This window comes from Buteo buteo, chromosome 13 (assembly GCF_964188355.1).
Source record: "Buteo buteo chromosome 13, bButBut1.hap1.1, whole genome shotgun sequence".
Taxonomy (NCBI): Eukaryota; Metazoa; Chordata; class Aves; order Accipitriformes; family Accipitridae; genus Buteo; species Buteo buteo.
The window spans coordinates 25092189-25113825 of NC_134183.1; the positions used below are offsets into that span (position 1 = coordinate 25092189).

The 21637-nt window shown below is 40.4% G+C and overlaps 2 protein-coding genes across 4 annotated transcripts in view; one reads left to right on the forward strand and one right to left on the reverse strand.

Moving 5' to 3' along the window:
* IL16 (interleukin 16) overlaps positions 1 to 13879 on the forward strand; it is a 37852-nt gene extending 23973 nt beyond the window's left edge. Inside the window, exons 12-21 of one of the 3 annotated variants that reach the window (XM_075045121.1) lie at positions 1049 to 1181; positions 2021 to 2108; positions 2850 to 3325; positions 5797 to 5938; positions 7140 to 8229; positions 8744 to 8927; positions 10551 to 10652; positions 11355 to 11607; positions 12500 to 12625; positions 12886 to 13879. In XM_075045121.1, coding sequence (XP_074901222.1) covers positions 1049 to 1181; positions 2021 to 2108; positions 2850 to 3325; positions 5797 to 5938; positions 7140 to 8229; positions 8744 to 8927; positions 10551 to 10652; positions 11355 to 11607; positions 12500 to 12625; positions 12886 to 13079 — 2788 coding nt within the window. In that variant the 3' untranslated portion in view covers positions 13080 to 13879. The remainder of the gene's footprint in view (positions 1 to 1048; positions 1182 to 2020; positions 2109 to 2849; positions 3326 to 5796; positions 5939 to 7139; positions 8230 to 8743; positions 8928 to 10550; positions 10653 to 11354; positions 11608 to 12499; positions 12626 to 12885) is intronic. The other 2 variants (XM_075045122.1, XM_075045123.1) reach the window with 2 other exon arrangements.
* Positions 13880 to 15850: 1971 nt separating this feature from the next.
* On the reverse strand, positions 15851 to 21612 carry STARD5 (StAR related lipid transfer domain containing 5). The gene is made up of 6 exons (XM_075045132.1): positions 20914 to 21612; positions 20756 to 20805; positions 20484 to 20616; positions 18990 to 19107; positions 17902 to 17995; positions 15851 to 17333 (listed from the first exon to the last, which is right to left on the reverse strand). The coding sequence occupies exons 1-6, from the start codon at positions 21001 to 21003 to the stop codon at positions 17186 to 17188; spliced, it is 633 nt and encodes a 210-aa protein (XP_074901233.1). The 5' UTR covers positions 21004 to 21612; the 3' UTR covers positions 15851 to 17185.
* Positions 21613 to 21637: the final 25 nt, after the last annotated feature.

A 21637-nucleotide genomic window follows, 5' to 3' on the forward strand; every position in this document is an offset into this window, starting at 1 on the left:
GTTTGAGCACGCATATTTAGGATATGTGGGATTTACAGATATATAGCAACCCAGTGAAATTACTGTCTCTTGGCCAGGCTGGGCTAGCTTTGAAGGTCTTAGACAAGCATATAGCATTCTTCCTGGAGGAGGTTTCCAAATGAGGAAGTATCTGGAAAAACCCAAACATACAGCATAATCTGGCTTGTTTGACCACTAGTTTTTCCCGATACAAGCTCCTCAAATTCTATTCTTTCTTGCCCAAGAGAAATACAGATTTGCTGAAATGAGCTTTGGTGGGAGTGTAGAAATTCACTTTGTAAGATTTATGACCAATTAGTAGTGTTGAACATATGTAGAATTGAACAGAACACAGCATTATAAGTGAAGGCTTTTTGTTTAACTTTAGGTGCTGTGTAACACTCCTCTCTACATGGCTAAGACTTTAGCTGAAAGAACCGTGGTCTTAGACTTTGAAAGTTTGTATAATAATGAAACAGTGCCTTCAGTCAGCCAATTAATGTATGTGGGTATTTGCAGTAGAGCAGGGAAAGGCAGTCTCAGTTTCCATGTGGGCCAAATTTGGATTTCACCTAGAAAGATTCAGTCTAGCAGTCAGCAGGATTACAATAATTTGTTGTTAGAATTTTTCTGTTAACAAGTTATTCATACGTAGCAGAAACACAACATCCTTTCTGACCTTAAATAACACTAGCAGACCATAAAGATGTGAAAAATGTTAACCTGAAGAAAGGAAGATGTAGGTGGAAGCAGCAGCTGAGCTGCATTCAGCAGAAAGACCACAGACACAAAGTGTGCATAGCTGAACACGAAGAAAGCTCAAAGGTTGCATGCAACAAGGCAGTTAGATCAAAAAAACCCTTAATGTCCAACTCATTCCCATTCCGTTTTCTGTAACGGGAACAGAGATACATAATGATTTAATCTGTGATTAAATTAGAGGTCAACCACATGAATTTGCTTTTTGTATACTTTCACGTGGGTGAGACAAGTTTGGGACAAAATCTGTTTTGTTTACATCCTCACTCTTTTTTTAATACCTCTGTAGGTGTGGAGATGAAATTATTGAAATCAACGAAGCTTCAGTACAAAATACAACTCTTAATGAAGTTTATGCTGTGCTAAGCCATTGTGATCCTGGTGCAGTGCAGATTATTATTAGCAGACACCCTGAACCACAGGTAGCATGCTGTATTCTTTCTGACTTTCAATAAAGGACATGCTGATAACTAAGTGAGGGAGCAGGTGCTAATCTAAAACAGGTGGAAAAAAGTTGATAACAAAGATGTCGATCTCTTTATAAGCATCACTGCACACAAACAAACCTGAGATACGCACTATCTTAAATATAATCATGTAAGATTTAAAGATCACTGGAGACAGTCTTGCATGAGTTTCTGTGCTTGAACAAGGAAACTACAAAAATAACACTTAAGGAATAAACCAAAATATATTTCTTATGCAAGAAGAATTCCCAGTAATAAGAAAATAATTTGAAAGAGGGAACATACCCTCAAAATAAAGAAATGTCCATACACCTGTCTTTCAATAATTAAAATTCAGGCCTTGCCCAGCCAATATTTATAATTAAATTAATATTAAAGTATTTTATTCTTGCAAGGTTTTTCTACAAAATCATTCTTAACACCAAATACTGTATAAATGATTATCAGGTTTAAATTGTTGCATTAATTATCATAAAACCATGGTATTAAATTATCTTATCCTAGTAAATCCAGAACTCCACTTCTAGTGAAATATGCAAAAGAACATTTATCTTTGAAAGATCCCATTTTATCTAAACAACCAATATAAACAGGACATACATAGATATACTTCACCTATACTGGGATATACAAATATAATAGTGTGCCATTACTTAGCTTTAAATTTAACTGATGTATAACTAGGTCTATTCATTTCCATTAAAGAACTTGCAGGACTTGGAAATCTTTGTGAAAGGAATAAATGTTTAAATGTTACTCATCACCCCACAGAATAATGGCATGATATTTCCTAGGTGTCTGAGCAACAGCTAAAAGAAGCTGTTGCACAAGCTGTGGAAAGCAACAGACTTGGAAAGGAGAGACACCAATGGAGTACTGAAGGTAAGGGAGTAAGTGCATTCACTGAGACATGGTAATTTTGACTTAAAAGATACATAGGATGAGTACACACTGTATTAGAATCCTTGGTAACAGTCAAGTAACCCAGAGCAAAAAGGAAGAGGAGGAAACCTCACAGGACAGTGCTCCTAACATGCCTCCTAAGATATGTTACCAGAGTGATGAGAAAAGACCACATCTGTCTGATTGCCAGCAAAAATTTTTGTGCAAACTTCCTCCCGCTGTTGCTCACCCTTTCCAATTCATAACCTCTGCTCAAAGCTTTTCAAACACATGTTAGTAGCAGACAGGACTATGATAGCAAGGAACTGCACAATGCAGGTGATGTCCTGAGGACAAATAGCTTGTTAATCCCCCTTGGAAAGGCATATGCAATCACGGTTAGAGCTATTTGCCCAGTTCAGGTATGACATCCTCCCACGGTAACATATTGCAATGATACTCCTTTTAGTGTCCTCATTTCTCTTAAAGGGCCAAAGGTAACAGAATCATCATCAGGAAAACTATACTGCTGAGTTATGTATATATAGGGAAAATGTAACATTATTTTACTGTCCAAGAATGTTAACTGTTGACTTGTCAACCTACAAGCCTTTAATGCATAAATCATACCTTTGCCATCAACCAACGATGGTATTTAGCTGCAAATTCAATCGACTGAATCTTAGAAGTGAGCACTTTGCATGTAACTGAAAAGACATTTTGAACATGTTCCTGATACAGGTGTTAAAAAACTAGAAACGAGCTGGCATGGAAGACACCCATGTGAAAAGCATATTGAAAGGAATGCTGCCCATTGCAGCCGCAGGACACAGAAGCTAATGACCCGCTCCAGCAGTGACAGCAGCTACAACCCTAGGTCCTCATGTAGTAATGGTGCTGCATATCAACTGGCTGACTTGAAAGCAAGAGTACATAGCATCGATGTACCAATTACCAGACAACCTGGCCTGCTGTACTCATTGTCTGGTAATAATTCAGAGAGAATTTCCCCTCCTACTTGTAGTGAGGGAGGTCGACCCTTGCAAAACACTAAGAAATCCTCAGAGATCCTCGTTAGAAAACCTAAATCATCAAAGCCCAAACCTCCACCAAGGAAATACTTTAAGCAGGACTGTACATGTAATGACCAGTGTAATGCAGAGAGAAGAGAAAAGCTTGTATCAGAAGTGGCTGTATCACCTCCTGCAAGCATTCAGGTAAAGCAAAATTTGCAAAATTTTTCTTGTGTTTGCATATTTGTGAGGCAGGGGAAGGAGAAAGGCAAAGTGACTTTATATAATGGCAGGAAGAAGGGCAGGGAAGAATGAGAAAGTGTGAATATATATGTGAGGACCGGGGGAAGGGGATGAGGCTCTTCTGTTTTCAAAATAACATATGTATCTTAGTGAAGCCAGTTTTGTTCAAAATGTGATGTTCAAACTACGGTCAGAAGGCAGAGAAGTGTCTCAAGGGAATTTTCTTCCATATCAAGGAATCTGAGTTAAAATCCCAATGAGAGCAGCAGTGAGAATAAATTTGAGTCCCTCACTGTCATTCCTTGTGAACACTTGCCACTGGTGGTATCGAGCACTTTCTGGTTCCAGTACGACTGGAACAGCAATGTGCTCTGGGCTGGGACTACAGGAGTTTTCACAGCCTCTGATATCAGCTTGGTACGGTTGACCCTAACCTCGACACACAGAGTCAAATAATTTATGAAGTAAAGAAGTCGTGAAACAATTTCCTTGTTTCACTAGTGGATTTTTATTGGAAGAAAGCACTAATGTTATGTACAGCAGGTAATCTTGGGCTTATATACATTTCTTGAGACCAGGAGGTACTAAACTCATTTAGATTGCGAGGCACATATATATTTGTTGATGAGCTACAGTATTTGAAAACTGACTATATATTTGTATGTTACTACATTTCAGTTCCCTCTCTCATTTAAGATGGAACAGAAAGACAGTATTTCACATCTGCATGAGTGTGAGAGATTGTGAGAGCTGCATGTTGAAACAAAGTTGTGGTTTGTTTAAAAATGAAACTTCTTTCCCCTCAGTTTAGTAATATGCCAGTAGAAACAAACAGATCTCAATGCAATGCAAAAAAACCCCCACAAAAAAACCCAAACCTGTTCCCAAGCTGCAGAGATCGAAATAAAATGATACAGCTCAGACTGAAGTCCACCTATAATGTTAATATCCAAGACAGTTTCAATTCAACACCTCATGTAAGATCGCTCTTACCATCCCCTAAGAAGAGAGCAGTAGAAACATATTCATCAACAGCTACTAGAAAATCACCTTTCAGAATTAAAATTCAGGGAAGTAAGTACTTGTTGAATTTATCACTGCATGCAACTCACTATTCTTCAGTACTCAGTTATTCTAAATGGTAAGGAGAAAAAAACCACCATTAAGATCAATAAAGTCCATGAAAAGTCAAGCTGTGTTAATGAAGATAACTTCCTCTAGTAACACAGTCTGTATATCTCAGGGCAATAGCTCCTTTAAGTCCCCAGGAGAGAGGCTTTCTTGTCAGCATGTGTTTCAGATCATTAAGAGAAGGCTTTGTTACTGCTTTTTAAAATTATTTGTGTTTAACCCGTACTCCCCAAACATTTTGTATTAGTCAGTTTGAGGCCTGTATACCACAGTTTTATATGGGGATTCTGTAGACTGTAAGGTTGCTTTTTCATAACCAAGAATGCTTAACTAATATTTTCAACTGTGCTTTAAGCTGCATCAGTCAAAAGGTAGGTGTAACTGGATCAGTAAAGAGTCAGATCAAACTGTGTGTTCATAGTGCTTCCAGATTGGTTCCTTCACTTACTGAACATCTGATGCCTGCGTCTAACAGCAACAGAACACAAGTGCAACTTTCAAGAAGGACCTTAGATAGCAGGGGATGGAGAAAGGCTTTCCTAGAATAAGAAAGTTGCATAAAAAACACGAGCCCGCTACAGAAAAGCTGAGAAATTGTTCAATTACTGATTTTGTCAGGACAATCTAATTTTTTTCTAGACCTTCACTTTCTGTCCTGCTTGGTTTTGGTTCCTATTAGTAAACCTGAAGCTTAACTACATAGCAGAGAGCACTTCTGGTGTCATAGCAGAGCAGAGGATAACTTGGTATCATTGGCTACAAAGGAATCAAGTAAATCCAGAGCATGTGTTAATGATGTTGAGTGTGGCATTTACCACAACCTCAAACTAATACTCTCACTCTATGTTTCTCACCCAATGATGATTTAGCTTGTCTAGTTTGTGCTTAAGGGCAAAAGGCTTCAACAGGAAAAAGACTTTAATATGAAGTTAGAGGAAATTTGCTTGACTGGTTTGCAAAAGTCTACTGAATGGCTGATTTTACAAAAAGTTAAAATTATAGTAGGCAGTCTTTTAGTTTATTATAAAGTTTATTAGTAAATTTTTGAGATGTTAATTGCAGATTTTCACAGTCTGTTTACAAGTGTAACCATAAAATATCACGCCAGCACTCTTGACATATAGAATAAATTAAGTCCTATGAAGATTACATCCCAAGCAGAAGTGAAAGCTTGATTTCTATTCAATATTTCTTTTCAGATCAAAACCAAATGAAAATATGGTGGCAGTTTTTTTCAGATTCATATATAGTGTGGTTTGTATAATTACATTCTGACACATTTCTATTTCCTGTTTGTTCAGCAGGAAGTTGGAGAACCAATGCTAGAGGGACATCAAACTGATGTAACCCACAGTGTCTTTACCACTTCTCCTACAGCATATGATACTGAACACATAACTGCTGTTCCAGTGGGCAGAGATCAAGAAAGAAAAGCAAACTTAGGTATGTTTAATTCCATGGACTTTTTTTTGCAGCTAAACCTAGCATTTAGTTTGGATTCCAAAATAGGTATCAAGTGACTTCATCTTTCTCTTTAAATGTAGACTTCAACTCATATCTGTAAATTTTGGGGTGACAGGTGCATTTTCAAATTATTGATTAATCTTTGAAAAAAAGGGAAACTATATCAAAAGAAGCATAATAGATGATTTATTGTGAAAAAAAGTGTTAATGGACAGGTACGCGCTACTGCTGTATTTCTTCAGATGAAACTGCTTATTTGTATTGAAGATTTGATATTAAAGGTTAGTTTTAGCATTTCTAAAGGACATTTTTATGCATGGTTTCAAGGCTCAAGTGTTGCAATGGTACAAACTACTGATAGTAAGTTAGTATTTTGTTATGCTAGTTAGAATTAAGGAAACTTAGTGTTAAGGGAAGTAGACAATCTCAAGAGGTCTCTTACAGCCTGAACAGTTACATAATTCTGTAACTTCTGGCTCAGATTATTAAAAAAATAATGATGCCTAAAATAATAAAAAAAATTAGTTACACTGAAGCTGATAACAGTAACTGTGCAACTGCACAAACAAAAGTTTGCTGCCGTTCAGCTCTATGTCTAACATTGAAATGCTTTATCAGTCTGTGATGTAAAAAATATTCCTATATTAGAATTAAGTTTTATTTACTAGAAAAATACAACTGGAAATGCCTACACAAATTTAAGGAAGCGTAAATATTAATCAAAGAACTTCATTGGAGAGTCTTTTTACAGTGGGATATACTTTTAAATGTAGGAAAGAAAAATTATTTTTTTTAAAGAATTTACTGTAACATCAGCTTTTTCACAAGTCTGCAAACAACATTGCAATTTTAGCCTTCTATTTTAGCTGCTATAGCCTATATTATTACTTCAGCACCCCAGAATTTCAGGTTACCTTTAGAAGTTGCATGCCCTTTAGACAAGGGATATTGTACATAAGCATGGAAGAGCCTTGTTTTTCAGTTAATTTCAGTGTCAGGAATTGGAACTTGTAGATCAAGAGTTGTGCATTTTAAAAAAGTTGAAACTTTATAGAAACTTAAAAAAATACCTATTGGAGGCTTGAATGAAATTCAAATTTAATTAATTAAGAACAATACTTAGATAAGGGATGGAGAAGTAGAAGGAGGCTTGTGTATAATCAATGTTTCTCTAATACAGGGAATCCACTTTCATCAATACAAAGACCTATACTTAAAAGACAAGCACGGGTAGATTATAGTCTTGATACAACAACAGAAGACCCTTGGGTTAAAATTTCCGACTGCATAAAAAGCTTATTTAATCCTACCATGACAGAAGACAGCGTCCACTTAGATTTGCAACCTGACATCAGTACAAACAAAGAGAATCAAAATCAAAGCAGCTCAGAGACAGTTCTGAAGAAATCAGAATCGGAAATAGGTGGTTCAAAAGTGCTAAAATCAGATGGAAATGACAGTGTGAAAAAGGGTCCTCCCGTTGCACCTAAGCCAGCCTGGTTTCGCCAAAGTCTGAAAGGATTGAGGAAAGCAAATTCAGATCTAAAAACGCAGGCAGATCGAAGCCCTCCTGACCTTGAGAGTGTTTCCAGGAAAGAATTGCAATCCAGCTTATCCCGTGTCTCTCCTAGGGGATCATCAATAAAACAAAGAATAAGCTCATTTGAATCCTTCAGTGCTCCGCAGTCACCTGAAAAAATACGCCAAAGATTTAGCCTGAAACCATCAGTCCAGAAAGAACACTCTGCCACTGCAACAGGGTCAGAAGCGGCTCCAGCCCATTTAAACCAAGCCTTTCTCCAACTCTGTGAAACTAGCCAACAACAGTCACCTGTGGTCATGGGTACAAAAAGCCTGGATAGATCTTCCTCTCCCAGGGAGGTCCTTGTGGCTAGCTCAGAGAAAAGCACCACCACCAACACTGAAAATTCCTCGGGTCTCTTAACTACAGAAGCCATTGCAACTTCCCATCTTGTATCGGTAGCAAAAGCACACAGCCTAAGATCACGAAGCTTCCCACTTACTGCCACCCAGTCTTGTGAGATGATGAAACCATATGATGAAAAGTGTAGCAAAATCTATTCCATCAGTAGCCAGGTGTCATCTGCTTTAATGAAATCTTTGCTTTGCCTTCCTCAGTCTCCAGCCTCTTCTGGAAACAGTGCATGGGAAAATCTAGACACATTGTCTCAGTCCTCTGTGGAGGAGGATGGGACTTCTCTTTCACCCGCAAGTGAGAATCATCATCTGGACACTGGGTTTTCACTAAAGTAAGATACCATATTTAAAAATTAGATTTACAGATCAGCATTGGTGAGCATCTGTGCTGATCCACTGACAGATTAGCATTCTAAGGTAGTAGCACACAATAGTAAAGTACACACCAAGTTAAGAACTTTTTAGAGCAAAGGTCAAATGACTCACATGACTGTTACACTTGTTTTTAATTTGTACTATATAAGCTTATGTACATTTCAAACTCCTTCTTGCTTAAGGAGGAATATTTCTCGCACCTCCATGACAAAGGAGATTTAAATCTGTTTTTGCCTGGGGCCAAGAGATTATTCCTACTCTTTTATGTGATGGCTCCTACTTCTGTTAGGCTAACATGATTAATTTACATTTGTATGTATTTATAATACTTATTATTATAGGAGGTACCACCCCAATTAAATGCTAATAAGATCAGAAGATGACTGCTCAAAAATTGTCTGTGCTATGCTTTTGTGGGTATGTTCTTTCATAACTCAATGTTTCTTTTTTATTCTTGTCACAATGGGACAGCCTCTCAGAGTTGAGAGAATATACTGTGGGCCTAGCAGACAATGAGAAAGAGGAAGAGAAACAGGAACACGGCTCACCTCAAGTACCTGGTGTGTCAGGGCAGTCTGTAATCTCTCTGCTTTCCCCTGAAGAGTTAGCAAAGCTTATAGAGGAAGTCAAATCGCTAGACGAAGCAACCTTAAAGGTAAATTGGCTTTTTCTTTTTGTGCATGATTTTCAGAAAGCTGTGGGGTGAATGCACCTGGTTAAATCCTTTCAACCTGATATTATAACACATAAAACAGTCATCTTGATATTTAGCAGTAGCAATGTTTAGCTCTTTTTGATCAAAAATCTTGAAGAAGTCTTCAAAGATAACTAAGCAAGAGTAATACCCATTTAGCTAATGAGATAACAGTTATTCAGCAGGTAAGGTCAGTGTATTTAGAAGTATGCACTGAAATTTTGGAGGCCTTTCTTTTTATCTGGGTTGCCAGTCTGAGACAACCAATGCCTCATTTTTGGGATATTGAGCAACCTTTAGTCTTGCTGGATTAATCTAGAATTGCAATAAAGCTCAGAATAAGTCAAAATCAAGGTTAAACATGTGCAATTCAGAACTATAAAGACTTTTGAAGACTGCTCACACTCAGAAAAAGCAGATAACATCCAGAGCTCTGCATTGAAAATAGTTCAGCTTCTGCTGGCAGCTACGTGCTTGCTGTGTTAAAGACACTCCAAGCTGTTTAAAAGCAGCATAACTGCATTAACACATCAGTGAGGCCAAGCTAATACAGTTTTTGCCTCTTAGCTAACTGCAGTAGCATGTCTCCCAGGTTAGTCCTGGTTTGTGTCTGTACTGCATGGAGCACAGGTAGTCAATTCATGTCTGCCTATCAGAATACTAGGTAGATATATCCTCATGTCAGAGACAAATTCTTACTGACTACATCAAACTTTGCTAATATGTTGCAAACAAAAAGCAGTTTGACAGGCAGAATTTATGAAAGCCAAATTTTGTATAAATTTGTGTTTCTCATCAACATCCCACGTCGATATTTTTGGTCTGATTAGCGGTAAAAGCTATGTTGCATCGTTGCCCTCAATGGGACATTAGCCTCTCACATCAAGTTGTCTATTTTCATGGAATTTTCAGGACAACCTCTGAGGAGCACATACCCTCTGCCTGGTTGCAGCTGGCTGGTGGATTCAATTGTGGAAGGAAACAAGACATAGTATCAAAAGATGCAACTACAATTGCTCACATACTGAACGTAATTGTGAAATTGTGGTCAAGAAAGCTGTATTTCCTAGGAAACTAAGTTAAACAGTTGTTGCCCTATACAAACTCATCTTTGGGATAACACAGTCAGAGACAGCTTACTCTACCTGTTAGTAGAATGTTGTTAAAAAATAAAAATAAGAAGCAATTTTTAAGCTGTGACACTTGTATCCATGCAAGTTGCATGCCAAATTATTTTTCCACTTTTTCAATGAAAAGGTCCTCTAACACGATTCAGCAATGTTTTCTTTTTCTACAGTACATGTTATCTATACTCTTTAATATAATTCAATTTATGGTCCAGATCCAACTGATAACCTGTTTACCAAAACAGAACAACTTTAGACACAGAATAGCATTTTATGAAATAGGTAATTGATAGGTAAATTTGATTAAAACCAAATACTAAACACATCTCTGTATTATGCTTATGCCACTAAGTCTCATTATAAAATGCACAATGGACAAAAAGAAAACATGCTGATTTTCCCATCATCTTGACATATCTATTGGGAAGTTCTTGACTTCATTTCTTTCTCTGCCTAGGAATTTGATGATATTCATGTTACAATTTTGCATAAAGAAGAAGATACTGGGCTTGGATTCAGCCTGGCAGGGGGCATTGATCTAGAAAACAAAGTGATAACAGTAAGTAGCATCTTTCTTAAAAACTACTGAAAAACAACTACTCTTTCTAAAAATATATAACTTACTGGTTTTCTACTACAGAGGTTGGCTTTTGGCATATTCAAAGTAGGCAGCTGTACTGATAGAGTCAGAAGAATCATGGTCTTAATGGGTGAAAACAGGATCCTTCTGCATAGAGATGCCCTCTCCAGGTGGTGGGCAGTCCTCTTTCCTTGGGCACCATACTCCCCAACAGCTCTGAAAGCCAAGGCAGAACAACACACAGCCCTCAGCAGGAAGTAACCAATACTTATTCACGTGCTTAGAGAAGACCATACAGGGTGGTCAGGAGGAATGAGGTGAGCACGTAGACACATAAGGGGTCTGGAAGCTAGAGACTGGCCTCATGCCTTCTTCCTCCCACTAGCAGACCAGTGAGAGGGTCAGGAAGTAGCACAGGCAAGGTGTGTACCATGGGTAGCAAGGCTTTGGCCATCTGATACTGGGGCTGAACAGATTGCCTAGCTGCTTGAGGAGGGCTGTGCACAGAAGAACTTCTCTGTACAAATTTATTCAGCCCTCAGTCCTGAAACATGCTAGAAGCAACTTGTTCCTGGCAAAGTATGGAAAACGCACATGGTGAAAAGTATTAACTGAGTAATATAGTGATTTGTCATTTTTTTCCTCTTTCCTTGTGTGTGTGGTGACCGGGCTCTTCAATAGGTTCACAAAGTGTTTCCCAATGGACTAGCATCTCAGGAAGGAACTATTCAGAAAGGAGATGAAGTACTATCCATTAATGGAAAGTCTCTTAAAGGTGCAACTCACAACGATGCCTCAGCAATCATGAGACAGGCTCGACAACCCAGACAAGCTGTCGTTGTCACTAGAAAAGCTAAAGATGCAGAAAAAAACCTCAATGTTTCAACTGGCTCTAGTACATCTTCAGTAGCAAGTGATGTCTCACAAGAGTCTGGTGAGTAAGTTCAGTGACATTACCTTGCAGCCCCCACCTGCTAAGTCTTTACTCATCACCTGAAATCCATGTGTTCATAAAGCAGCTCAGCATTGGCTGTGTAAATCTGAGAACCATGATTAAAAAGAGCATGGTTAATAAGATATTCCTGAAACATACATTTGGAATAACTTTGTTGAAAAGAGAAAGAATTAATGGATTTCTAAAATAAAGGAACCCTCTGAAAAAAACGAATGTGATCATCTGTATAAATTTCTGTGGACATACAAAGATTCTTATTGTAGTAACACATCTAATTGAAGGTATAAATAATGACAACTCAGTGAACAGTGATTCTTTATTCTAATATTATTAGATTCTAGTTTACAAGACTTTCCCTCTGTGAAAGAGAATTTCAGTTTGAACAAACAATTTGCTATTGTTTGATAGAGCAGGTGGCTACATCTGAAACATAGCAATGTCAGATTTTTGCAGAACCCTAACATATTTTCATGGTTTTTTTCCTAAAGCATGATCTGGAGATATGTAGCTTTATTTATATACTGCAAATAAACATTAGCAGCTTTGTAGATGATAATTTCATAACTAACATAAAGTCAAATGTGTTTACCTTAAATTTTGTTCATTGAACAGATTTTTCTAATTCTAGTAAATGTCACCAGCTTTCATCCTTATATTTCCATTCTGCCATGAACTCAAACACAACTTCCTCTCCCCTGCTTCCCAGAGGGCCTTACAATGACAAAAAGAGGAATTAGAAGTCTTAGTTTTCTCTTTCATTTGGCAGTTTATGGTGCCTTTGCAAACAAAACAGAAGTTCATTTTTTGTAACAGATGTTTTAGCTTTTCAGACTATGTGGTGCCCATCTGCTAACTTTCTGTTTGTTTCCAGCAACTGAAGATACAATCTGCACTGTAACTCTAGAAAAAACACCTGCCGGTTTAGGATTCAGTTTGGAAGGAGGGAAGGGCTCTATTCACGGAGATAAACCCATCATCATCAACAGGATATTTAAAGGTAAACACACTTAAATGCATACACAGCAGGTCCTTAGCTGATGCAAACTTGTGCAGTTCATAATTGGCTGCTGATTTATACCCATGAAAATGGTATTTTTTGTAAATGCAGCATTCTCCTTTGCAGTGCCAGTAATTTGTTGTTTGCTGAGACCAGGTGGTTTATACCAAACATGCTAGTGATCCTCAATAAGTGAAAGATATGTTAAAGTCTCCTCCACACAAAGAATTAAAGGAAATTAATTTTCTTTCTTTCTCCAGGGACTGCATTAGAACAAAGCAGCCCTGTTCAGCCTGGTGATGAGCTATTACAAGTGCACACAACTGCCATGCAAGGACTGACTCGTTTTGAAGCATGGAATATAATCAAGGCATTACCTGAGGGGCCCATCACAGCTATCATCAAGAGAAAGAATCCGAGCTCTGTTACCATCAAGTCATCTGAAACTTTGTAAGAGGAGGAAATAGACTACTGTCAATATTACAAACAAAAAAGGATTTTACTACTTGCAGCCATTTGGCTAGCACAGCAAGATACTCAGAAAGCGCATATGAAAAGTACATACACATGATCTTACTGCCACTTACAGAGCAAGCTATCTATGATAAAATAAGATGTGCATAAAATGTGCATGACTTATTTCAACATTCAGAAACAGATGTTACAAAGTGTAGAATTATAAAATGACTTTATTAATAATATACTGGTTGTAATAAAATACGTCACAGCTATAGTACTCTCCTATTTTAAGCCATTAACGTAACAAGTAGCAGAAGCATATTCTGTGTTAAGTTTTCAGTCCTAGTCTTCAAGTCTTGCTCCCTACCTTACCTTCCCAGGAAGAAATGTGTCTACTAGCCTACAACTAAACACTGCCTTAAAGAATGCGTAAAGCCTTAGAGAATATGTAAGGAGCAGAGAAAGGGGAATACAACTTTGTGTGTCAAAACAACAACATGCCCTGGAAAACTCCAGCTTTTCTGTTCAAACCACACAATATCCAGGACAGCCCAAACCTTTCAAGGTAACTACTAGCAGTTGACAGAGCCATCTGAACGCCAGCAGGCAAACACAGGGTGCGGCAGAAAGGAGCGTCTCATGGTATTGCAAGGGTGAGGCAGGAAGCTGAGGGTAATACAGCAGAGGTTTCACTAACCTTCCTCTGGCCAGAGGTCTCAAGAGGACTACAGCAGGAGAGTAACAAGGCCATTCAGAACCAGGTCACCACACGTATTTTTTGAAATGTTGTTGTGTTAATTTTGTTAAGGGAAAGTACCAGTGAGAGTATTTGGGAATGAGAAGCTCTGAATCCAAACGTTTATTCTGGAAACACTAAATAACTTGGAGACAAACCTACGCTTGAAATGCTATCAGCATTCTGGCAGTGCTCTCTAAGCATTGTATGGAATTCTACCAGCAGCACCACGTGTATCTATGGTAAGATGGTTTTGTGCACCCATTTGGTCTTCTCTGACCTACTTCACTAAAGGGAGAGAAGCAACATCAGGATGGAAGTAGCGACTCACCAGTTGAAAGCCAGATGGCTGCACTGATTACTGTCCTTAGCTGCTCACCTTCCCACAGTCGGGACTTTGCTGCACCCTTCTTTGGTCACTTAATGTCACCAAACCATAAACTGCAGGAGTTCAGAAGTTATTTTCCATGCACTTAACGCATTGTCACAGAAATAGCAATTGAGAGAAAGGGAAATAGGACAGACAGCATAAGGTATTAGTTGCATACAGGCACATAACTTGCTTTAGCCTTTCCTCAAAAGTCAACTCTATGTTAATCCTTGAAAGAACGTTCTTGACAAGCCATCTGCCCCCATGCTTCCAAACCCCTTCCCAATTGAGTTGTCTTTTCCAAAAACAAACCAAACAATCCTCAAAACAAAGTTTCTACGAATCGGGTAGCAACCAAAATAGGAGAAAAATGTGAGAGGGAATCTTTTTGTACATTTTTTTAACTGGTACCTACATGAAACACTCTGAATATTTCAGGTTTTTTTTGTAGAATTTCCTGTATTTAACTTAATCTGCATTATTGGCTTAGGTTTAACAAATCTCAGTAAAGGACTGGTGCATATAAAAGATTCTAAGATTTTTCAACCACTTGCCCATACCACCAATATAGGAAAAATATTAATGATTTCTGTACAGAAAAGCAGGCCTGAACTCTCTAGTACTGTTAAAACGATTTCCTGCAAAAGACAGATCACACTTTTTGGTCAGCTGCGTAACTTTGTAACAACAGAGACTGGACGAGCTAGGGCCATGGCACAGAATGCCTCAATTACTTCAATGCCATCTGCTGAAGGTGTCCTCACTTGAAACAGCTATTTAATTTCATCAATTTAAGAACTGATATAGAACCACCAAGACAGGTTTGATCTTGTTCTTTTCCAGAGGTGCTCTTCTCACTTCAACTCCAAAGCTTCTCAGTTTTTGCATGCCTCTGCATTTCCTGGCATTTGCCAATATCAAAAGTAGTCAAAACATGCTGTGTGACAGGCAGCACATCTCACTGGGGAGTCCTCCAAGACCTTACATGATGATCTTTGCCAAGACATTTCCATCTCCAGTTTGGCAGCACAGAAAGCTGAATGTTAAGGGCTTTTAATTCCTGCTGCATAGAATGTGTTGAGCACTCAGAAAAAGGATCCTTAAATTATTTCAAGGAAGACATTTCTTGCCCAGAGCAATTAAAAAAAAATTAAATATATAATAAATAGCTAATAAAAAGCCCCATTGTCTGCAAAAGTTTTACTTGCAGGAATAATGAGTGGTAACTTGAGCTCTGCTCCTTGACCTTTCTGCTAATTAAATTAATCATAATCCTGCAAAGTCTTGCCAAGATACTTAACTTCATGCCTAACAACTTTAGTACATTTAGATAAGTTATGTATGAGCCTCTGTAACTATCAGGGCCCAAATCTCTCCTCAGTGAATTTGTTACTCTTCTTATGTACAGAAAGCAGCAATCTTAAATTGGAAACAAGGACCAACCAAGGGCAAAGAAGTTGGGAGAGTGAGTGCTCTCACCAAAACACACTTATCCTGTTAGTGGGGAGTGTAAATGGGAGAGAAGGCTTTTCCCTGCCTTGTTGCTTGGAATTCAGAGAGATGCTAGAGGTCCAAGTGGCTCTTACATTTCTGTGCTGGCAAAGCAGGTGCACGAGGAACTATTTTAAAGGATGATCCAGGAAAACCAGCAAGATGTAGCACAAATACATTTATTACATCATACAAGTTTTTACATCTTTGTAGACACAAGAGACTAGATTAAAAACTGATTCCTTGAAAATTCTATTCCATAGGGCAAGATTTACAGTGGGAAACTTTGTGTGCAAGTCCATGCCCTATACTAAATATAAAACACATACAGCAACAGAAAGCAGAGCATATTAACCTTGTTAAATAATTGAGTTACAGCATTAAAATCACAACCTGCATTTAAATTCCTAATTCAGCGATTAGCTTTCCTTTTGTAATTACATGTAATCCATAGTAATGTCTGACATTCCTGCAGTAACCAGCACCATTAAGTATTTTCTAAACCTGTACGCGTCATTGCACACAAGATCAGAAGCTGGTTTCCCAAGATAGTGCTGTGAGGCAAACCAGTCTTAGAGAAAAAAACAATGTCCTTATGGACCGTCAGGTCAAGATTAAGCTACAGAAAAGATTATTTACCCGTTAAAACCTCTCACCACAAGAGACCAAAAAACACTGAAGTGCAGTTAAAAATGGTCATTTCAAGTGCAGTTTAAAAAATGGCAAGTAAAGTGCTTTATCCTCTTTATTTATTGCCACTATATCAGTGCAGTATCTTTCACAACTTGTGGAAATCACTGGTTTTGGTACAGAGGGGAGAAAGGAAGAGTGTCTGTTTGCCGACCCACAGACCTATGAATTGATTTGCACTGCTAGACCTTGATTTAGAAAAAAAGCACGTAAGGCATATTTACCACCAGTACTGAAGTCTGCTGGAACAAACAAGTGGGATCCTCCACACATCCCAATTTGTTCTGGCTTTTACAATTTGCTGGTTTGGACCCACTGAAGCATCTCAGCAGCTCTACAAGTGCTGCCAGCACAACAGCTACCTCTTCGCCTGTTCCACAGGCATCTACAGGGAGCTTCAGAGACAAACCAGGGCTGGTTTGCACCTGGCTAATGCTGTAGAGCTAAGTGGATTTTACCAATGCTCCTCCTCACAGACACTGACACAGTGTGGCTGAGAACAGACCCAGTACGTGCGCCTTCTCCCCACAGACAGCCACCAGTGCTGCCTCCAGGATTCTTCCAGCCTCTGGTGTGGTATTTTTCTAATTATGAAAATGTAGGATATCGTATCAGAAAAGAACACATTGCTTTGCATAGAGACAGGTAGAAAGTGCTGTTTTAAACATCTGCTTTACTCAATTAATTGTTCCCCTTTCACCTTTCCTAAGTATCTTTGCTGGTAGAAAAGTCCTGTAGGCCAACTTCCTACTTCTACCCTCAAGCTGCCAGGTTTTTTCCTACCCTCAGCTGGTGATGTCAGCAATTGGTCTTGTCACGCTTTTAATGCCTTAACAGCTTTGGTCAAGTTACTGTAAAATCCAGCTATACTAGCTGGAAAGAAGGAATCCACCACCGTCTGGGGAAGATAGCCACCAAGATCAGTCTGAAAGAAACTGAGGAGTTGAGTCCTGTCTGGCTCCCTGCAAAGACAATGCAAGTGATTTTATAGCCAGTGGTTTAAAAGCATTAAGAACTTTACAATGACTCTTATATGTATTGTCCGAAGATAGATATTTCCAAGCACTTTTTTTTTTCTTTAAACAAACAACAGACATTAATTCCAAATGTCAATGAATGTAGCTATCCCCACAGGTCAAATTACAGTTAAACTAGGCCCTAATTAGGTACACGACTCTGTTTATGAATTATGGCAATGTAATAAACAACTGGATACTCATTTACCAAAAACTAAGACCATACTTGTATGTTCTGCTAAATCTCTGCTTAAGAGGTCAGCGAGAGTCCTACCATGATGATGGTTCCTGTAACATTAAAGACTTCCCTCAAGGAAATGAAGGGAGACTAATTCGTTGCTCAAAAAAGAGAACAAAAGGGGCACTCAGTTATAATGATGACCAGTCAAAGGAAGACGGAAACATGCCATTGCCAAGAGGCTACAGATCACATGTGGTCATATACACATAAACACCCACACAGTGGATGCGAAGGCCTTTAGTACACATAACATTCAAACAGATTGCTTCTTACCCTGGAAGAGGTATACAGAAACAGCCACAGGGGTAATTAAAACCTCTCACAAAATTTGGTTGAGGAGGACACAGCGGGTGTTCCACATTGGTGGCTAGAAGAAAAAGCATTCAAGAAGAGCGTCATTTTCACAGAAGATGGGAAAGAGTCCTTGGTAGTCAAAGCACCATCTGGGAAGCAAACTCATGGTATGAGAATATATTTAAGATGAATGGCAGTATAACTTTTTCAATGTGGGGCTGTGCCATACAAGTGGTCAGAAAAGACCATTAAAAGGAAACACTCTGGCCACGGAATAGGGAAATCAAAGAAGTATTGAATTTAGAAGCAATTGTTACTTCAAGCAAGACACTTCAAGGGAGTTGTGTGAGGGCATTGCTCTTCTGGAGAGATCATTCAAGTTACTTCCTTACTTCCAACAAATCCATGCCCCAGAGGTACATGCCACTTGACTGCTGAGATGCTGCACTCTAGCAAGTATATAATTTCCTGGCACGGCACTCCTGAACAGGATGGGAAAATGGGACAGCTGAACAGTGGGGCAATAAAAGCACTGACTTGTAAAAGGTAAACAACAGGATGAGTGAAAAAACAAAGAAACATCCTTCCACGTGGTGGCAGCACTTTAAAAATCAGCGTTATTTGGTTTCATAAGAACAATTATTTCCACATATAGGAGTAGTACATTTATTCAGTGGCTTCATCAAAATCTAGAGGCAGTCCAAAAAACCGTTAAAACAGGATTTACCCTAAATAGGACTCATTTTAGAAAGTTCTGTAAATTCTTAAAAAAAACAACAACAAAACCCCCAGAACTTAATAGTCAATTAAATAGTTATTTGATCTCAAAAGCATAGCAAGGGAAGAAACCACAGGCCAACAATAACATCATTACCTGAATGTTAAGATGACATACATACTCCGAGAACAACAAAGTAGAGAGACCACTAATAGTTTATCTTCTGATCAAGATCAGATCAACAACTACTGAATAGCATGTTACTTATTTTTTATTTTATATTTATTTCCAGTAGCTGCTGGTTATCTCCTAACATAATGTGAACACATTGAGAATACAAGCATCTTACCAGCAGACAGCATCGTCCCGTCTTCAAATTGCTTCATTAGTACCACATCCACAAATTCTCTTGGTGAAATAATCCTCATGAAAGCTGAAGGAGTTGTGGTTCTGCATATAGAGACAGTCTGGAAATCACAAAACAGAGTTATGTCAGTTGATGCTTTCAAAAGTATAGCAGAAAAATCCCTGTACTTTCTGATACTCTTTCAGTTACACTTTCTAAACTATACCAAGGAGTTCTATTACGCCCTTCGTTGAACTAAATGCAAATCAACACAGTCAAAAGGCACTATAGTGTGTTGATGAAAGACAATTTAATGGAGAAAAACAGAGTGCTAATGCATTGCTTCCAGGCTGTTTAAGGACAGATACCACAAGGGATGCTGAAAAGCAAATCTGGCACATCTATGCTCATAGGACAGTTAAAATGCTTCTCCTTTCCAGGAAGCTAAAGATAAAGATAACTTCTTTATATTGTATCACATAGGATACAATTTGATAACCAGATTTGTTACGCTGCAGAAACCTTAACACTACCATCCCCTCTGTGGAGGCTCTTGTGGTGACACGGTCCCCAAAACAGAGTTTTCTACCACACTGGTAAGTGCTGGCAAGTTTGATAAAGTCTATGAATTTCAAGTGGCAGGTTGCAGCATTCCTAAAGTTGAAGTTTATAATTAATACCAAACACCTGTAACGTTCCCCCAAGAAAAAGAATCTTCCTAGGACTTCCACGAACATTCCTGGGATTGGCTGTGTTATGCACCCTGGCTGTCTCTGAGCACCTACATCCACTTCAGATTTGGGGATCTAAAACCAATGCCTTTTTAAGGTTCTGACACACTTAAAAATAAAAGGAAATTGGACTGTATAACCACAGCAGCAGAAACTACTGCTCACACATAACCCTTTTCATCTGTAATGCTCCAAGTTGCAGCACCTCTATTTTAATGACAGAGACACCGGGGGCAAAGCGCTGGGTCCCAAGGTCGGTCAGCCAGTTAACGGCAGAGTGTGACGCGCACAGTGCAGAGTGTCTTGAGCTGCCACGGTGAAAGATGGGGCCTGAATTAACGGCTGATGATAGGAAAGCTTCACTGCTTAGCTAAGTCTACGTATTCTCTAAACCTCCTCTTCCCTCACAAATAGCTTGTTAAAAATAACTGTGCTTAGCTTGATTCGCAGCATTAACAACAATATAGTGCAGGAATCTTTAACGTTATACACTTACAAGTTTTAAGGATGCAGAATTTAGCCAAGAATGTATTAGTAGGTCCTTTCAGAAAGATAAGCTATTGTTAAGAGAACATATGCAATTTACGGAAAAGAAAAGAAAAAAAAAAAGATTCCTAATCCCAGTGTTGCCAGACTGATCCAGGCAGAGCGGCTGTCCCTGCCCGCAACATAGCCCGTCTCACGAGGCACTACAACTTCGCGGGGCCCAAAGCTTCTAAACGCAACGCGGCGTTAATCACACCAGAACGGCTTTTAAGGAACTTACATCGCTGACGGCTTCGACCACCTCGAAGTCCTTGACGTTTTGGTCCCACTTGGTCCTGGGCCCGCCGGCCACCGGCTTTATGCACTCCCAGACATCGCGGGGGCTGGCAGGCAGGATCCCCTCTCCCCTGTACCTGCGGCCGGACGAAACGAAACCAAACCCCGCTGCTCTACCCTGCCCGGCCCCAAGCGCCCCGCGGCAGCGCGGCGGGGAGGGGCGATCCCTCACCCCGCCACCTCGGGAAAGGAACGCGGGGCGCCGGGCGTACTCACACGTTGCCAGCAAACTCCGCGGAGGGTCTCCAAGAAACCGAAACCTCGCTCTGCGGAGAGGGGAAGCTTTCAGCCGCCACGCCGGGCCAGCCCGCCCCTCCTCAGCCGCTCCTGCCGCAGCCCCTGCACCGCCCCCGCTCCCCCCAACCCCCGCTCACCGTGCGCCGGCAGCCCCGCCAGCCGCCGGGGTCCCGCCGGTAGAGCCCCATCTTCTCGGCCGCCGCCTCGGCGAGCCCCGCGTAGTCCATGGCCGGACCGGGCAGGGCAGAACGGCCGCTCGGCCGCCGCGCCGCTCCGCCCCCATGGGCCGATGGCGGCGCCGCCCCCTCACCTGAGGGGCCGCGGCCTCCCGCCGGGCAGGGCGGCCGCCACGGCACGGCGGAGGAGGCGGCTCGCCTCGCTTCTCCTCACGGTGAGCGGGGAGGGAGAGAGGGCGGCGGGGCTGGGCTCGGCCGCCGAGGCCGGCCCGGGGCCGCGGGCCTCCCCGCCCCGGCAGCCTCCGGGCAGCAGCCCGAGGGGAAGAGAGCCGCCAGGCAGCTGTGAGGAACCGCCTCGGCGGGGAGCCGAGGGCAGAGGCTTTGCTGTTCTCTCACCTAAAGATGGGGCCACCGCGCTCGCCCGCTTGCAGTCCGGCTGCGGTGCAGCCATGCCGGCTGACGGCCGGTCAGAGGCAAGGCCTGGGGCTGCGGGGCGGCCGGCGGGAGGGAGGCGGCCCTCCGTCCTCCATCCGGCCTTGGGCGGCACAGCATGGCTTGGCGGAACCGACTGGAAGGGGACGGCGCGGTGCTGGCTAAAGGCCAACGTCCTTTATGCCACTGTAATCCAAATGACATGAAAATAATAATAAAAAAGCAATCTTCGGCATATAAAGAAGGTGTAAAA

Coding starts and splice junctions, on each gene's coding strand:
- STARD5 (XM_075045132.1), bottom strand. CDS start 21,003: ATGGACTACGCGGGGCTCGCCGAGGCGGCGGCCGAGAAGATGGGGCTC. Junction 17,996..18,989: donor CGGGACGATGCTGTCTGCTG/GTAAGATGCTTG, acceptor TTTTTCTTCTAG/CCACCAATGTGGAACACCCG. Junction 17,334..17,901: donor TTCTGTATACCTCTTCCAGG/GTAAGAAGCAAT, acceptor TTGTCTTTGCAG/GGAGCCAGACAGGACTCAAC.